Below are 15,619 nucleotides of genomic sequence, written 5' to 3'. Positions count from 1 at the left end.
TGTGCAGGTTTGCTGCATATCAGAGAAATGGTAATGCAGTTTTCCTTTCCTTGGATTCCTGGTAAATGGAAGGAATTGCTCTTTATGGTGATTTTGAGTGGCTGCTGTAAATATTCTCCTTTTCTGGGGGAGCATCTTTTGAGTTTCTCCCATCCACAACATTGCTGTGCACCTGGATAAACTTGTTTTTCTTATCTGCCTGGCCTCTCCTGCTTTGGAGCCTTGGAACTGGATGTCATCCTTGTTTTAGGGCTTGGCAGGCAGCCAGCAGTGCCTCCCTCAAATGCAGCCCAGAGCATTTATCCATGGGAGATGCCACCTCCCCTCCTCCCTCTGTGCCAGCCATTTCACAGGGATGCTCTGTGTTTGTTCTGCCTGATAAAACTCTGGAAAATGAGGCTTGCACAGCCAAGATACTGAGGGAGAAAACAATAAAAAAATCTGGGATAACCAGGGCTGCAGGAGTGAGGAAATCTGGGAAAATCAGGAGTTCTTGGATGTGGTGAAATCGCTGGAGCTTTCAAATAAACGGGATTAAATCAAACTGTGCTTAAAATGTGCCTTACAAAACTCAGATTTTGGAGGTTTTCTAGAAATCCCAACAAAGCTCATGGAAGGTCCCTCCCAGGCCAGTGGTGTTTGCTGTCTGTGCTGTGTTTTGAGCAGCAGTTCCTTATCTGGGTGTGTGAGGGGACACCAGGACTGTCCTTTAAATATTTGCTTGGCTTTGGGGCTGGCACCGTTGTGTTTAGCAAGCTGTGGGTGAGTTTGCTGAGTTCCAAGGTCAGGATCATTAATCAGGCACTTCTCTCCCCCCCCTGCCATGTTTTCATTCTGAGGGCACTGCTTTTGTTGTAGTTATTGCCAAGATTGTTTGGAATACAGCAGACCTTATGTTCCAGCAGCCTTGGAGAGCCCAGTTGTCAAAAGCAAACAAAAATAATTACTGTGTTTCTGTCTTGTCAAATGTAATTCGAGAAAGCACAGGCCTTCCCTGAGGTAAATCTAATTTAAGTTTGCTGGGTTTCATCTGTGATTGGTTGCCTTGGTTTTCTTCACAATTAGAAGAGAAAATATGTTAGTGCTGGGTTCTTAATGGCAAGCTGACCACGAAAAATCTGATTACTTTCCTCTCTTATTTTGGTCTGGTTCATAGGCTGTGACCTGGTCATTGTTATTAACTCAATCCAGAGTGGTCTTTAAATTCCTTTCTTTTTGTTTTTCTAGCAGAATGTCTTTTCAAATCAAAGTTCATTTTTATGCAGTTAATTCCCTTATTTATCATCATAAATAGTTTCTATTTCTAGATCACACTCCAAATAAATTACACGTTATGCAAATGAAATGCTGGTTCTTTCAAAGTTTAAGCTGTGTTTGAATTTCTCCTGTTTTTATGTTCCTTCTTGGAGGCACAGAAGTTAATGGCCATTATTGTGAAATGTTGTTTTTGCAGATTGTGTTTACATCGAGAGTCGCCGGCCCAACACTCCCTATTTCATCTGCAGCATTCAGGACTTCAAACTGGTAAGGAACATCCCCACATCTCCTCTGCTGTCCCCTGCCCAGAGGGGGGATGGTTCTCAGCTGGATCCCACCCTGTAGCTGCTGCTGAGTCAATCTTCACCCTCTGAGCCAGGAGCTGGTTTTTATTCAGCCCCAGCTCACTGAGGCAGTTCCAGTTGGGATCCCTGTCGTGTTCAGCTGGACACAAACTGAGCTTTGAGTCCAGTGTGGTCAGGAAGCTGTGGCTCAGGAAGTTAAATTTCTCCTGGGGAGATAAATTTGGTTGTGCCTTCTCCAGCACAGCTCTGAGGTCTCTGCATCTCAGCTGACCTGGGCTAAAGGGACACCAGGAAAAATAGAAAATGACATTGCAGATGCCCTTAGCTCTTCATTCTTTAGCAGTGAAAAGTCAGGGACCTGAGCAAGAACAAACCAGAGCTGTGTTTGTTTCTGTCTGACTGCACTCCTGAGAGGTTCAGCCTTTCCCCCCTGGTCACAGCCAGGGCTCTGGGGCTCCTTGGGGACCTGCCAGAGTTTTGTGACCAGGAGGTTTGGGAACTTCTGGGAATTTGCTACTGCTGCTCCTGATTGCTTTATTGGAGTCCTGAGCACATAATAAAGTCTCCTTATCAATGTATTGTCTACAGGCATGGATCACCAGAGGCTGTTGCTATCAGAATAATCCCTTTCCCCTTTCCCCATTATTCTGTGAGCTCCAGGAGAGCACAGAGTCTTTCCTGGGTGCTGATGCCCCTGGTGGTTCTTGGCACTTGGTTCCCTCTTCCTCCCCCTTTTTTTAGGGAGTCACTGGGTTTGTAGTTGGCAGTTGTGGCAGTGGCTTCAGCCCCTCCTGCAGCTGCTTTTGGGTCTGCCTGCAGTTCCAGAGGGATGGTTCTGGGCACTGAGTGCTGCTGAGCTGCATTAATTGCTCAGGAGATGAACAAGAGCTGAAGCCTGCTGTCAGCTTGGACTGGAGCACACCTCCAGGCTCTCTGCAAGGCTGTGGGAAGTGAATTGCAGCTTTAGTACCTTTAGATGTTTTTGAAGTGGTTTCTCTTTACTCATGTTTTCAGCACGCAGAGGACTTGGCACGAGGGCTGCTGGCAATTTTGCATAATTTTTGGCATGGAAACAGTGTCTCTGTTCTGTGTTTACTTTTGCCTGCTCAGAGTTCTCGAATTTCTCTGCTAATTTAATTTTTCTTACTGACATAATGCATGAAAGGAACTTGTATAAATGACAAAACCAAAAACCTCTTGATGCTGATTATACCAGCAGAAATAAATCCCCAGTGTGTGTGTGGCTGTTGATTTTCCTGTTGGGGGAAAGGGGGGATGAGCAGTGGAAAGGACACTTGATTTCTCTTCTAGTGTGAGATACCAACAGGAAAACAGCCTTGTTTTGCCTTCAGCTAAATATGTCAAGTGAAGCAGGAAAGTCAAAGTCAACAGCTTTGAAATGTCGCCTGCTAATTAAATACATTATCATGTTGGTTGTCACAAAATCCGAGTTTTTGGCTGAGTGTGTGAGCCTTACCTTATGCTTCCCCTGGTTCTAGGTGCAGTCTGGGTGCAGGAGTTGATGGGGGTGTTCTACTGATAAAAACAGGAACATAAACTTTTTTTTGTATTTTAAAACATGACCCAGCCAATGCTGTGATCCACTCGTGCATCATCCTGTAGGGTGAGGCTAAAGTACCACTGAGTTTCATTCCTCAAATAAACTGGGGCTTAATTTGCTGTTTCCACTAAGATCTGAAATCACAATTGGATGATTTGATGTTTGTTGGAACTAGGAACTGGTTCTGAGGAGTTCTGGCAGTTTGTCTGGTTTAGCATTTGGGATCTCTCCCAGTGCTGCAGAAGCAGGTGTGAAATATCATTTAATAAATAATAAGTATCATTTCAGAGCAGCTTTGTACTCCAGTGTCTCAACTTTGTGACTTGGAGAAAGCAGCAGTTGTTTTCCTCTGCCTGCTGCCTGTGGTTCAGCAGTTCTGGCAGGTGAAGTGCTGTTTTGTCATGCATGAGTTTATCCTTCCATCACAACTTTCTCTTGACATTAAGATGAATCAGCCCTATTAAAAATTATATGAGAGGAGCAGCTCTTTTCCTTTCCTGGAGAGCAGTTGGAGTTCAGCAGCTGCTGGCTGTGGGAAGGAGCTTTGCTGGCTCTGAAGTGTCTCTGTTGCCATCCTGAGAGGGGCAGGGGCTGCTCCTTGCCCTGGGTGTGTTGGGATCAGCTGGGCAGAGCACAGAGGTGGTTCCAAACAAACAAACCAACTCTGGGTTTGTTTGCTCAGTCCAGAACCCAAATGATGCCTTGAGGGAGGCAATGTGAGGAGCTGTTCAGTGCTTTGATCAGTCCAGTGTAGCTGTGTTGAAAACTGCCCTGGATGACATTTTATCCTGTTTTCCATTTCTATGGTCCCAGATCCTTTCAGGGATTCATGGAAATACCTTTGGGATTGAGGAGGGGAATGATTGATGCCTTAGGGACCCTTCAGTTGTGTGTCCTTGCTGCTCTGCCATTGCTCCAGGATGATGTTCCAGTAGCTCTCCTGCTCTTCTCTTGGTTTGGGTTTTGTTTGGAATTCTGCACAACTTTGAGGGCTTCTCTGGGAATCCCCTGGTTTATTTTTGCCCTGCAGCACTGAAGTGTTTGAGTGTTGGCTGTTGGAAGTGCAGCTTCTTTTTCTCCTCCTGGAGCAGGAGGGGGTGACAGGTCAGGTGAGAAGGTGTGATACCCATAAATGCTTTTCTTTGTTTGCTTCACCAGTTTGAATTATTGAACTTAAAACATTTTAAAAGTGAAATTGCTGTTGTGTCTCACAAGAGTGTGAGGTAGTTGTCTGTATTTTAAAAAAAGAGCACTAGATGATTTTTTTCTTTACTGATTGGGTTATTTTGTGCTGCCTGTGTCCCAGAACATTTTATTAATCTCTTTTTGGTGCTAATTAATTTTCTCTGGATTAATACTATCCTCTTTCAGGATTCAAGACCTGATTGTTCTTAAGGACTTTGATTAGAAACAAACTGTGGTGAAGCAATGATTAAATCTGAGTTTGCTCTGTTGCCTTACATGTTTTTATTGGTTATCAGCTCCTTCTCCTTCATTGCTGATACTCAATATTTGCTCTCCCTCCTGTGTCAGGGCAGCTTGGTTCAAGTGGTGTCCTGGAAATCTGGATTATGCAAGGTCATGATTGCCTTTAAAGCAGCTTTTCTAACCTTGTTTTTCCCTTGGGGTGCACTTCTTTCCCCAGTTCAAGCCTGTGCTATGCAGCTGACTTTAAAAATGTTGTTTTTAAAAAAAGCAAAACCTAATTGGGGAGCTGGAAGGTGGAGAAAGCCTGTAAAGGGGCAGAGCAGTGTGGCTTTAATCCTTTCCTGGCATTGCCTGTTGAGCAGCTTTAAGAAGGAGGAAAATGGTGTTTCACAGAATGGTAAAAGTGGGATTCAGGGTTTGCTTACTGTGGTTTTTTGTTCCAGAACAATCTTACAGCTTGGGGTTTAAATTACACAGGCAAGTCAATAAAATGGAAGCTGTTAATGCTTCGCTGCATTAAAAAAACATAAGTTTCTCTGATTCTTTTTTTTTTTTTTTTTCTGTGAGAAAACATTCAGGTTGTTTACATGAGGAATTGTCTCCTGGATGTCAATCTGCTGCTTTTCCCTTCATTCTGCAGCAGCTCCAGTGCATTTTTAACAGTGCAGTGTTCCCCCAGCAGCCTGCTGCTGTCACAAATCCACATTTCCTACCCATCAGCAAGTTAGGGAAGCATTCTTCTCCTTCATTTTCATTTGGCACGAGGCAAACGTTTTAAAAATCTCCAGGCTTGAGGAAATATTCCTTAAATCCTGTGTGGTGCTGCAAATCCCCTGATGAAAGGCCAGGCAGCAGAGCAGGGCTGGCTGAGCTGCTTTAGCTGCCACAGGAGGGGGAGTGAGCTGGGAATTGTCTCCAGCCCTGCAGCTCTGAACTTGCACAGCTCTGGAAAGAGGAGCTGGAGTCAAATGTTGCCTCACCCCCTGCCCTCAGTGTTAATTTTTCCTGAATTGATCCAATCTTCACTCATTCCTTGTCCTTCAGCCTGGCTGCAGTTGCTTATCCTGTTATTGTGGGCTCTGAGCAGCAGCCTGAGCTCTGCTAAGAATTAATCAAACCTGGCCAAAATCACTTTGATCTCCTGAGTTTCTGGCAGGAGAATGGCATCTGGAATTTCTGGAGGAAATAGCAAAGGATCTGCTCAGCCAGTGCTGCTTGTCATTCACACCCCAGCACTTTGTGCTGCTTCCTTCCCCCCACTGCCCCCAAAAGGAAACAAGTCCTTTTGAAAAAAAAAAGTCTCTTTTAATTGAAGAGTGCTGTGTTTTGAAAGTGGAAATTCTTCACTGAATTTCTTTTCAGATCAGGCCATTTGAAGAAAGATTTGTATTTTTTTCAGGCTGTGGGTATGGTTTCAGAGCTGAAGGGTGTTTTTTTATTAAATAGTAGTATTTAATGTTTCTTTTGTAGCTTACACTGATTGTAATACAAAGAGTTACAAACAGTGAAATATCCTTTTATCTCTTTGTTTGTGGTTAACAAGTCCTAAGATTCTGTCCATTCTCTTTATCTTAATTAAAATGTTGATTGTGATTACTTCTGGCTGATGAAAATACACAATTAAAACACAGCTGAGTGAGTTGTGTGAGAAAATCCAGTAACTGTGCAGAAATTCAGTTCCTGTGTGCACACAGTGGGTTAAGGGACATTTTATATACCTGGGGCTGTGGGGTTATAAATTCATATATAATGAATCCTCCTTGCTTTAGGGAGAGCTGTGACATGCTGAGGTGGGAAATCCAGCAGGAATATCCTGGGAATCCATGAGAATCTCAGCAAAGCTCTCTCTGCTCAGAGCTCAGCCAGGGGAACTTGGTCCCAAACTCTTGGGGTGTCCCTGGTGAAACCTCCTCAGGAGTGGCTGGGAGCAGGAAAGAGCCCTGCAGTGTTGGTTCCAGGATTGTTTTATCCCAGTGCAAGTGTCTTCCCCACCTTAAATAGCCAGCTGTTGGTTTTCAATACATGAAGCAACAGCAGTAATTACATTTCAGATATGAATATATTAATTATGTAGTGCCTCTAAACCCATGCGTCTCCAGCTTTGATTAAGGCTCAATTTAAATATCAAAAGTAGTGCAGAGCCATGGCTGAGGGAAGGGGCTTTGTCTGCCTGCAGAGATCAGAGGAAGGAGAAGTTGAATTTTGGGGATTTTTGGGAGAAAGGCACAAAGCACAAGGTGGAACTCACCTGAGTCATGGCAGGGAAATTGTGCTGGTTTGGAAATGACCCTGGAGCATCTCTGGTGAGGTGGGATGAGCCTGCTGGACCCCAGGCAGCTCCAGCCCTGCTCTGGAGGGGAGGAGGACAAGGACAGGAGCACTGGACTCTCACCAAGAAGCTGATTTGAATTTTTCTGTGGGACAGAAGTGGAAGGGAAGGGAGAAGTGCAGCAGAGAAGAGCAGAGGGGTGAGGAGCTCCTTTATACAATTGCACTCTTACATTCACACTCATTTGTACAATTGCACTCTTACATTCACACTCATTTGTGCAATTACACTCATTTATACATTCACACTCATTTGTACAATTGCACTCATTTGTACATTCACACTCATTTGTGCAATTGCACTCATTTATACATTCACACTCATTTGTACAATTGCACTCTTACATTCACACTCATTTGTGCAATTGCACTCATTTATACATTCACACTCATTTGTACAATTGCACTCATTTATACATTCACACTCATTTGTACAATTGCACTCATTTGTACATTCACACTCATTTGTACAATTGCACTCATTTATACATTCACACTCATTTGTACAATTGCACTCATTTATACATTCACACTCATTTGTACAATTGCACTCATTTGTACATTCACACTCATTTGTGCAATTGCACTCATTTATACATTCACACTCATTTGTACATTCACACTCATTTATACATTCACACTCATTTGTACAATTGCACTCTTACATTCACACTCATTTGTACAATTGCACTCTTACATTCACACCCATTTGTGCAATTACACTCATTTATACATTCACACTCATTTGTACAATTGCACTCATTTGTACATTCACACTCATTTGTGCAATTGCACTCATTTATACATTCACACTCATTTGTACAATTGCACTCTTACATTCACACCCATTTGTGCAATTACACTCATTTATACATTCACACTCATTTGTACAATTGCACTCATTTGTACATTCACACTCATTTGTGCAATTGCACTCATTCATACATTCACACTCATTTGTACAATTGCACTCATTTATACATTCACACTCATTTGTACAATTGCACTCATTTGTACATTTCCACTCCATCCCTACAAACACAGCAGAGCTGCAGCCCTGCCCTCTCAGGCTGCCTTCAGACCTTTCCTGGTGTGAATTTCCAGCGTGGATAAATGAGTCCAAATTGCCTTTTGAAGGTTTTCCAGAGGGACCCAGAACCCAGCAGCAGATGGATTTCAGCACGTTTGTGCTTCCTCATATCCTGACTTCATTTGGTGCCACATTTAAAATGCTAATGGCCACACTCTGGATGGGAGCATCAGAGGGAAACTTTACACCAGAAAAACGCTGAATTTGCCATACAAAAGGAAACGTTGTTAATTGTGGTGCAGTTGCCCTTTGTGCCTGTGTTTACTTGATTGAAGCATCTTGAGTGTGGAGCTTTCTCCTTGAAGCCTGATTTGAATGGAGTACACAGCTGGATTGCCCCAGGGCCTTGTAACAATTTATAGTCTGGATGGAAAGGCAGAAGTGCATAAAAAGACAGTTGTGAAATGCTGCTAGTGCCCTGGAATAGAAAATCTGGGTATGATGACCTTGGCTGCCTGGGCCTCTGGGATCGCTTTGCTCTGATCCAAAGGATTATAAAATGGAAAGAATTGCATCTCACCTGGAATAAAGGAAGGGGAAAAATCAAAGGAAATTTGCTTTTCTAAATTGCACAGTTTGTGCTTCCTGTCCTTTGCATTCCCCCTGCACATGGCCTTGCATTTTAGCAAACATGTTAAATTTACATCTGTTATTCTCTGCACTGGTACAGGAGCTGGGGTTTTTTGCATGCAAATATCTGGGTGAGGTTTCTGTAGCCACAAGCATTTATGTATTTAAAAGCCTCATTCTGTTTGCAGATGAATTGATGTTCTGTTCCTGAACTGCAGCTGAATTAATTTGTGGCAAATTTTTCCTGGCCAGTTCTGAGGCAGCGTGACCTTTCCTTTTTGGTGTGGAAAAAATGCTGATTAATGCAGATTTTTCTTTTTCCCCTTCTTCTCCAGATTCATCTCTCTTTCTCCAGCCAAGAAAATGCAAAAAAAAAAAAAAAGATTTTCTTCTTCCTCCAAATCACTGCTAAACCTTTTCAGGGTGAGGCTGGACAGAGCTTGGAGTGGTGGAAGGTCCCAGCCCCTGGCAGGGTGAGCTGGATGAGTTTTTAGGTCCTGCCAAGCTGATTCCATGGCTCTGGAAATGCTGCTCAGCTCTGCCTCAGCACATGAAGGGACAGAGCAGCCTTGCTAATAAGAGCCAGACAAATGAGACGTTTGAAGGAGCACTGAATTATTTAAAATAAAAAAAATCAGCCTGCAGATGAGATTGGCTTTTCTAAGGTGCAGCAGATGGAAGTGCTGCTGTGGTTGCAGTGTGTGGGTGGGAGATGGGGGGAAGATGGGGTGCAGGGCTCTGGGGGAAGGGCAGCAGTGCTGGGGAATCAGGGTGACAGTTTAAGGATTGCTTGGCAGGGGCTGCTCAGTGATTAAATCCACTGATGCTGTCACTGAGCCGTGAGGCTGCAGATAACATTCTCTGCCTGTGCTGGAAACAAGAATCAATACAAACTCCTTGACAGGGGCTAAATTATTAAATAGAGCCTTCCTTACAATGTTTCATTATCTGGGATTTACCTCAGCTGGTGATTTGTCAGCAGTGCAGGGAGATTTGCTGGGCGTTTTGTATTAAAATAATTCCAGATGCATATGAATCCATTTTGATAATTCCCCTCCTTTTTACAATACTTCCCTGTGTATTTTTTTTTTTTTTTTGGTTGCTGTTACCCAGATGCCACTTTGAATTCTCCCACAGATCCTAAGCTGTGCTGCACAGTGAGGTTTGGGCTTGTCACATCTGTGTAAAAATAAATTCTTTTAGTATGGCAGAGTGTTCTCTAAGTGCTGCTCTCTGGCTGTGAAATTAGCAGGGGATTTGCAGTGTCTCTCAGGTGAGCTTCAGAACTGAGGCAAGAGACATGAGGCTGCTCTGTGGATTTATGGGGTCTGGAGTTTCACTGGACTGGGCTGAAATATAGAGCTACATTCTTTTTATTTTGTTGTCCATCTTCTGGAGGGAGGCAGGAGCAGGAGCCATCCATTCTGAGGCAGCTAACCCAGCATATTTTGCATTCCCAAGGTGCTCAGGGGATGCTGTGTTCAGACCTGGCTGAGATCTGTAATTTCATCAGTGCCATTATTTTGTCAATTAACAGAAGTTGAACATCTTTGTGGGATTTTGGGGTTTTTCTGAGTAGCCTTGAACAGTGTAAGGCACCAATGCCACTGAATGAATTCCTACAGAGCTGCAGTGTTATGTCACAGTTACATCATGGTTTTTGGAGAGGCAGAGTGCTGATATTTGGAGGTTTGGAGCAGATGGCAGCATTGTTCACAGTGAGGATTCAACAGCTGGAAGTTAGGGCTGGATCTGTGTTTTTGAATCCAGCTCTGCCTCCATTCCCTCCATATGCCTGGACCCCACAGTTCAGGGGCTACATTAAAAACAACTCCAAACAAACACACAAAACCTCCAGTGAATAATCCACAGGGGGTTGTTTTGATTTTTTCCCCCTTTTTGATGTGATTGCCCTGTTTGTTCTTGCCCCACTTGGCTTCCAGCAGCTGGAATTTTCATGGTTTGCTGGCACAGGAGCACTGGAGGCTGTGGGGGATTATTCCCCCCAGCAAAGGCTCCCTGTGCTTTTGTCTTGCCCATATTTATAATTCCATCAAACCCTCTGTCATGGCAGTGTGGTCTTCACTACCTTCAGCTTTTTATTTTGCCTTTCTCCTCTCTTGTTCCCTCCCCCTTTCCTGAAGTCAACCTGTTTCCTACACCTGTGCTGAGATAATTGAGTGCTAAATAAATCATTGTGTGCCAGCTGGAAAGTATGGAGAAAAAAAATGTTATCTCTAGCTTTTAGGGGAAAAAAAAAAAGTATCAAATTGTACATTAGCTGGGTTTTATGTAGCAAGAGAAAATGGAGTTGGAATAAATGTAGCCATGTCCTCTGGTGTTGAATAGTGAGAGCATCTGTCATGTTTAATAATGCTTCTGACCTTTAGGATTATTGAAGTTGAAATTTTCTCTCTGGTCATTTGGGGGTACTTTGAGCACTGTCAGATTTCCTGTGTCTCTGCTCAGCCTCCAAAGAACACATTGTTATGCTTCTTGAGCTGCTGGAGATAATTCATTAAAGGAATTTGTTTTCCTGCTTTCAGAAGGGTTTCCTTGAGGAATGTGAAATGTCAGGGTGGCCACTGGATTCCAGTGTGTGCCCATCCCTCAGGGATGTGCCTGGAATTGCTCCTTAGGGTGAAGGTGCTGCTTTTTAAATACCTGTTCTGTTCTGAGTGGCAGGAATGGCAAAATCTCCTTTTTTAAATACCTGTTCTGTGCCTGAGTGGCAGGAATGGTAAAATCTCCTTTTTTAAAATACCTGTTCTGTTCTGAATGGCAGGAATGGTAAAATCTCCTTTTCTTGAATACCTGTTCTGTTCTGAGTGGCAGGAATGGTAAAATCTCCTTTTTTAAATACCTGTTCTGTTCTGAGTGGCAGGAATGGCAAAATCTCCTTTTTTAAATACCTGTTCTGTGCCTGAGTGGCAGGAATGGTAAAATCTCCTTTTTTTGAATACCTGTTCTGTTCTGAGTGGCAGGAAAGGCAGAATTTTCCCTTCTATTCAGCAGGGGCTGCTGGAGCCACTGAGGAAAAGGCTTCCAGTCAGCTCCACCTTGTGTCTGGCAGAGTTTCAGGTGCTCTCAGGTTGGGTTTTGTGCCCTGCAGGACCTGGTGCCACCTCTGGGGATTCCTCTGTGCTGGTCCCTGCCTGGCACTCACAGCCAGGGATGTGCTGGATCTGCATTTTTGACACTGCAGTCACTGAACAACAATCCATGGAGAATTTGGACTTGTAATTTTGATTAAAGTGATTGATTTTTAAAGCAGCCTCAGTTCGTTTTGGGCCATTAGAGGGTATTTGAAAGGAAAATAACTTTTTAATTAAATTAGCAGTGCACAAGTATGCTGCTCTGCTTTCTAAGCAGAACTTCTGGGGTTTTTAAATCATATTCCCTTCAGTTATTTGTTGGCACATTTTAAAGTTTAAAAGTGATGCAAAATTATTAAAACCAACAAACTTGTGCTGAGCAACCCTTAAACTTCAAATAAAGCTTTTCCTTTGGGAAAACACCCAAGTTATGTTGTTGTGTAAAGCAATTCTTGTCCTTCCACCTGGGTGTGATATTAATATACCCCGTGGAAGGAACACTGTGTAAACAACAAAGTGCTTCCCTTTTATTTGTAAAACATCATTTTTAGACTACAAACACATCTAAACCGTTCAGTTTATAGAGAGAATCAAATAAGTGAGATAAAAGAATATATGTGTTTCACTGCTGTGGAATAGAAAGACATAATTTATGCTCTGTGTCTCCTGTCGTTGTGATTAGTGACCTGAGGCTGTTGAACTTCCTCTTTATGGATTGGGAAAATGCTGTGACAGTTTTCAAGGGAATTGCTCTCTTTGAGTTTAAAGAGATGAAAATGGGTCTGCTAACAAGGACCAGCTTCAGTGTGTGCTTTCATATTCCTCGTGTTTAAAAAAAATAAAAAAGCAGGCAAAAAAAAAAAAAAAAAAAGGAAGAAAAAGAAAAAGCAATTGGGTGCTTTGATATGTGTGAACCCCAGGACCCTGCGAGGCAGAAGCTGCAGAATGTGGAATATCAGACAGGGCTGCAGGAAGGTGTTCCCTGGGAGGCTTTTTGCAGTTCTGTGGCTGAGGAGATGGAAAAAGGTGTTTTCCTGCAGGGCAGCTGCCATTTGCTGCCACTTGCCCTGTCCTGAGGAAATTCCCTTACTGGTATTGCAGGAATTCCCAGTCCCTGTGCTGGGATTCAGAGCTCCCCTCCCTCAGCTGGGGCAGCTTTGTGAGGAAACACCCAAAAAGTGCCCCCTCATTTCAGCTGTGGGCATTGCTGCCCCTCAGAACACAAACTGGAGTTCTCAGCTGCAAACTTCACTCTGAATTACAAAATTCCATTAACTGTGGTGAAATCCCATCATGAATCTCTGATCTGGAGCTGATTAAACCAAAGGGCTGTTTGTTACTAAAGACATTGGGCCAGGAAAACAAACAGCTGGGAGCACATCTGGAGCGTGGCTGTGTTTGAGACAGGCACAGTAAATATTGAAATCCGAGCTAATACTGCATTTTATTACAGATTAATTTATCATGTGCTCGTTGGGAGGCACTTGTAGGACGAGTGCTGCAGTTTACACCAGTTCAAGAGCCAGGAAATGGCTTTGGATTTGTCAGTGCTGCTTGTGCCAGGGCAGGAATATTTGATTTCACTTTTCCAAAGTGCTGAAGGCTGAGGGAGCTCCAGGGATTTTTGGGTTCCCAGGGAGGGAAATTTGGCCTTTGGTACTGATCTGGGCTGGCTTCTCCCCTGTGATTACATCACCTCTGACACTCATTTCCCCAAAGCCAGGCTCCTCTCAGCAGCTTGGAGAACCAAGTTCGTGGAGGTGTTAAAAACTTTCTGACTAAATTCTCAGTGTTAAAAACTTTCTGAGGAGATTCTCAGTCTTTAAAAAAAATTCTGAGAAGATTCTCTTTGGTGAAAGGAAGCTGATGTAAATCATGAGCTCTCTCTAGACCATCAAACCAAGTTTTGTCCAAATCCCCTGAATAACTATTAGTGATTTTTCTGCTCTGGAAGGTTCCCTGCCAGTTTCTGCATTTATGGGTGATTGTAGCACAGAGAATCCTGCTGTTCCCAGTGCTCTGTGAAGAACCACTGTGGTGATTCCCTGGGGTAAATCCCTGTGCCCAGACCCCTCATTCCATGGCAGGAGGATTCAGAGTCACAGCCAGTTCCACCCAGTGCCTCCAGTAATAGAGGAAATTAATTTCAGTTCTGCACCAGGACTGAGAGCTCTCTGCTGCTTGGCCTCAGAGCTTTCTGCTGCTGGTCCTGGGAGTGAATTAACACCTTGACTTCTTTAATAGAAATTATTAGTGGCTTCATTTGTTGGAGTTGTAATGCTGTGGTGATTATATGGCCCAAGACAAGTGATTAACTTTGGGGCTGTGTGTTAGCTTGGCTGGCTGTGCTCACTGTAATTCAAACCAGAGTGCACGTGGTGGCCGTGGGATGTGCTGGAGGTTTAAAAACCACATTTCTTTATTTCACAACTGCTTTTCCTGTGGACCATCTCAGTTGTCTGTATGTTCACACTTCCAGCACCCAAGAAAAGTGGTTTTGTTTTTTTTCCTTTGTTTCTCTCTCCCAACTTTCCCTTTGAGATTTTTTCTTTTCTGGCAGGTAAATGCATCCCGTTTATTCTCAGTGTAATTATTTCTGATTTTAGTGTTTTCAATATCTGGCTATTTCCAGATGAATGGAGAGCATCTTTCCAATCTTTAAGTTTAGATTAGATTGCAGCCTGTGGAGCTGGTTTGGGGTATGTTTATTTAGTACTGATTTACATATAAATACAAAGAAAAACTCTAAAGCCCAGTGTTGCTAATTTAGCTATTGATACCAGGGCAGCCAGCACCAATCTGTATTTTAAATTCCCTGTGTGGTGAGATACAGTCATGGCTGCTGCAAATTGACATTTTATAAGATTGCTGCTTTGTTTTCTTGATGAGTGCTCAGGGTGTTGCCCATTAATTACTGGCAGGGTTTTTGTAGAGGCTGTGTCTGCTCCTGTTTGCTCAGTCCCCTCGTGTCAATTCTGGGTGAAAAGCAGTTTTTGCTCTGGTTTGAAACATCAGCTAGTCAGAAACACACAGGATGGGGCAGTTTCTGAGAAGATGTAAACATTTCAGTGAGTGACCATTTGGTAAATAAATGACATCCTCTGGGGAGCTGCACAAGGAAACATTCACTTTGCAGGCATTTATTTTCCAAACACACTTTGTTTCCTCACAGGAACAGCGTTTGCTTTTGTGGTGAGGCAGCCAAGTCACAGGATCTGGCTGATCAGTGCATTTTCTTCCCTTTTCTTTTTAGAATTTCCAACCCCAGCCTGTTGGCAAAGGTGCTTTAATTTTTGCTGCTATAAAATCCCCCTGCCCACGAGGTGATATTTTAGCAGGCACTGACTGTTCAAACTGCAGGCTGGGTTTGCAGAGCAAACTCTGCTGATTGTTTTATCCTCCAGCTCTTGGTGTGTCTTTGTTCAAAGGTAAAGCCCTCAGTGAGATGGTAAAGAAAAAGTGGCCCCTTGATATTTAAAAGGTGAGAAATCTATTTAAACTGTGTATGATGGCTTTGAGTAGCCCCAGTGCTGAGTGCTGCTTGTTTTAGTGGGAGTGATAAATACTGTGGCTGGTGTGCTCTGCAATTAGAGCAGAGCCCTGTGCTATAAATGACATTTCATGGCAAATGTCAGGCAGGGCTGAACGGTGTCTTCATTTCAGTCCTGCACTCCTTTGGCATAATGCTAAAAATCCTTAATGGAATTTAATTGCTGGAGCACCCCTCAGTGATGAGCTAAATGCATTTGTGATGCCATTAGCTGGGGGTGCTGCTGAGCCTGTCTGGGGAGATGCTCAGAGGGTCCCTGTCCCTGTGGGTCAGCAGCTCCCTCTGGACCTGCTGCTGTGGGGAGGAAAATCTGCAAATCTGCAATCAGAGTGGGATGCTGGGATCAGAAATGGTGCTCATTGCTTTCCCTCTCAGTGCTTTTAATTACAGCCCGTTAATGACTCTGGGGGTGTGTCTCCTTCTGGGATATTTGTG

At 43.5% G+C, this 15,619-nt stretch overlaps 1 protein-coding gene across 1 annotated transcript in view; it reads left to right on the top strand.

The window, feature by feature from the left end:
- The window catches only part of RERE (arginine-glutamic acid dipeptide repeats), a 174,409-nt gene that overhangs the window by 64,242 nt on the left and 94,548 nt on the right, over positions 1 to 15,619 (top strand). Inside the window, 1 exon segment of the mRNA XM_079326262.1 lies at positions 1,454 to 1,524. Coding sequence (XP_079182388.1) covers positions 1,454 to 1,524 — 71 coding nt within the window.

This window comes from Erithacus rubecula (assembly GCF_903797595.1).
Source record: "Erithacus rubecula genome assembly, chromosome: 24".
Lineage (NCBI taxonomy): Eukaryota > Metazoa > Chordata > Aves > Passeriformes > Muscicapidae > Erithacus > Erithacus rubecula.
The sequence above is the reverse complement of the archived record's forward strand: the minus strand, read 5'-3'. Positions and strand labels throughout refer to the sequence as shown.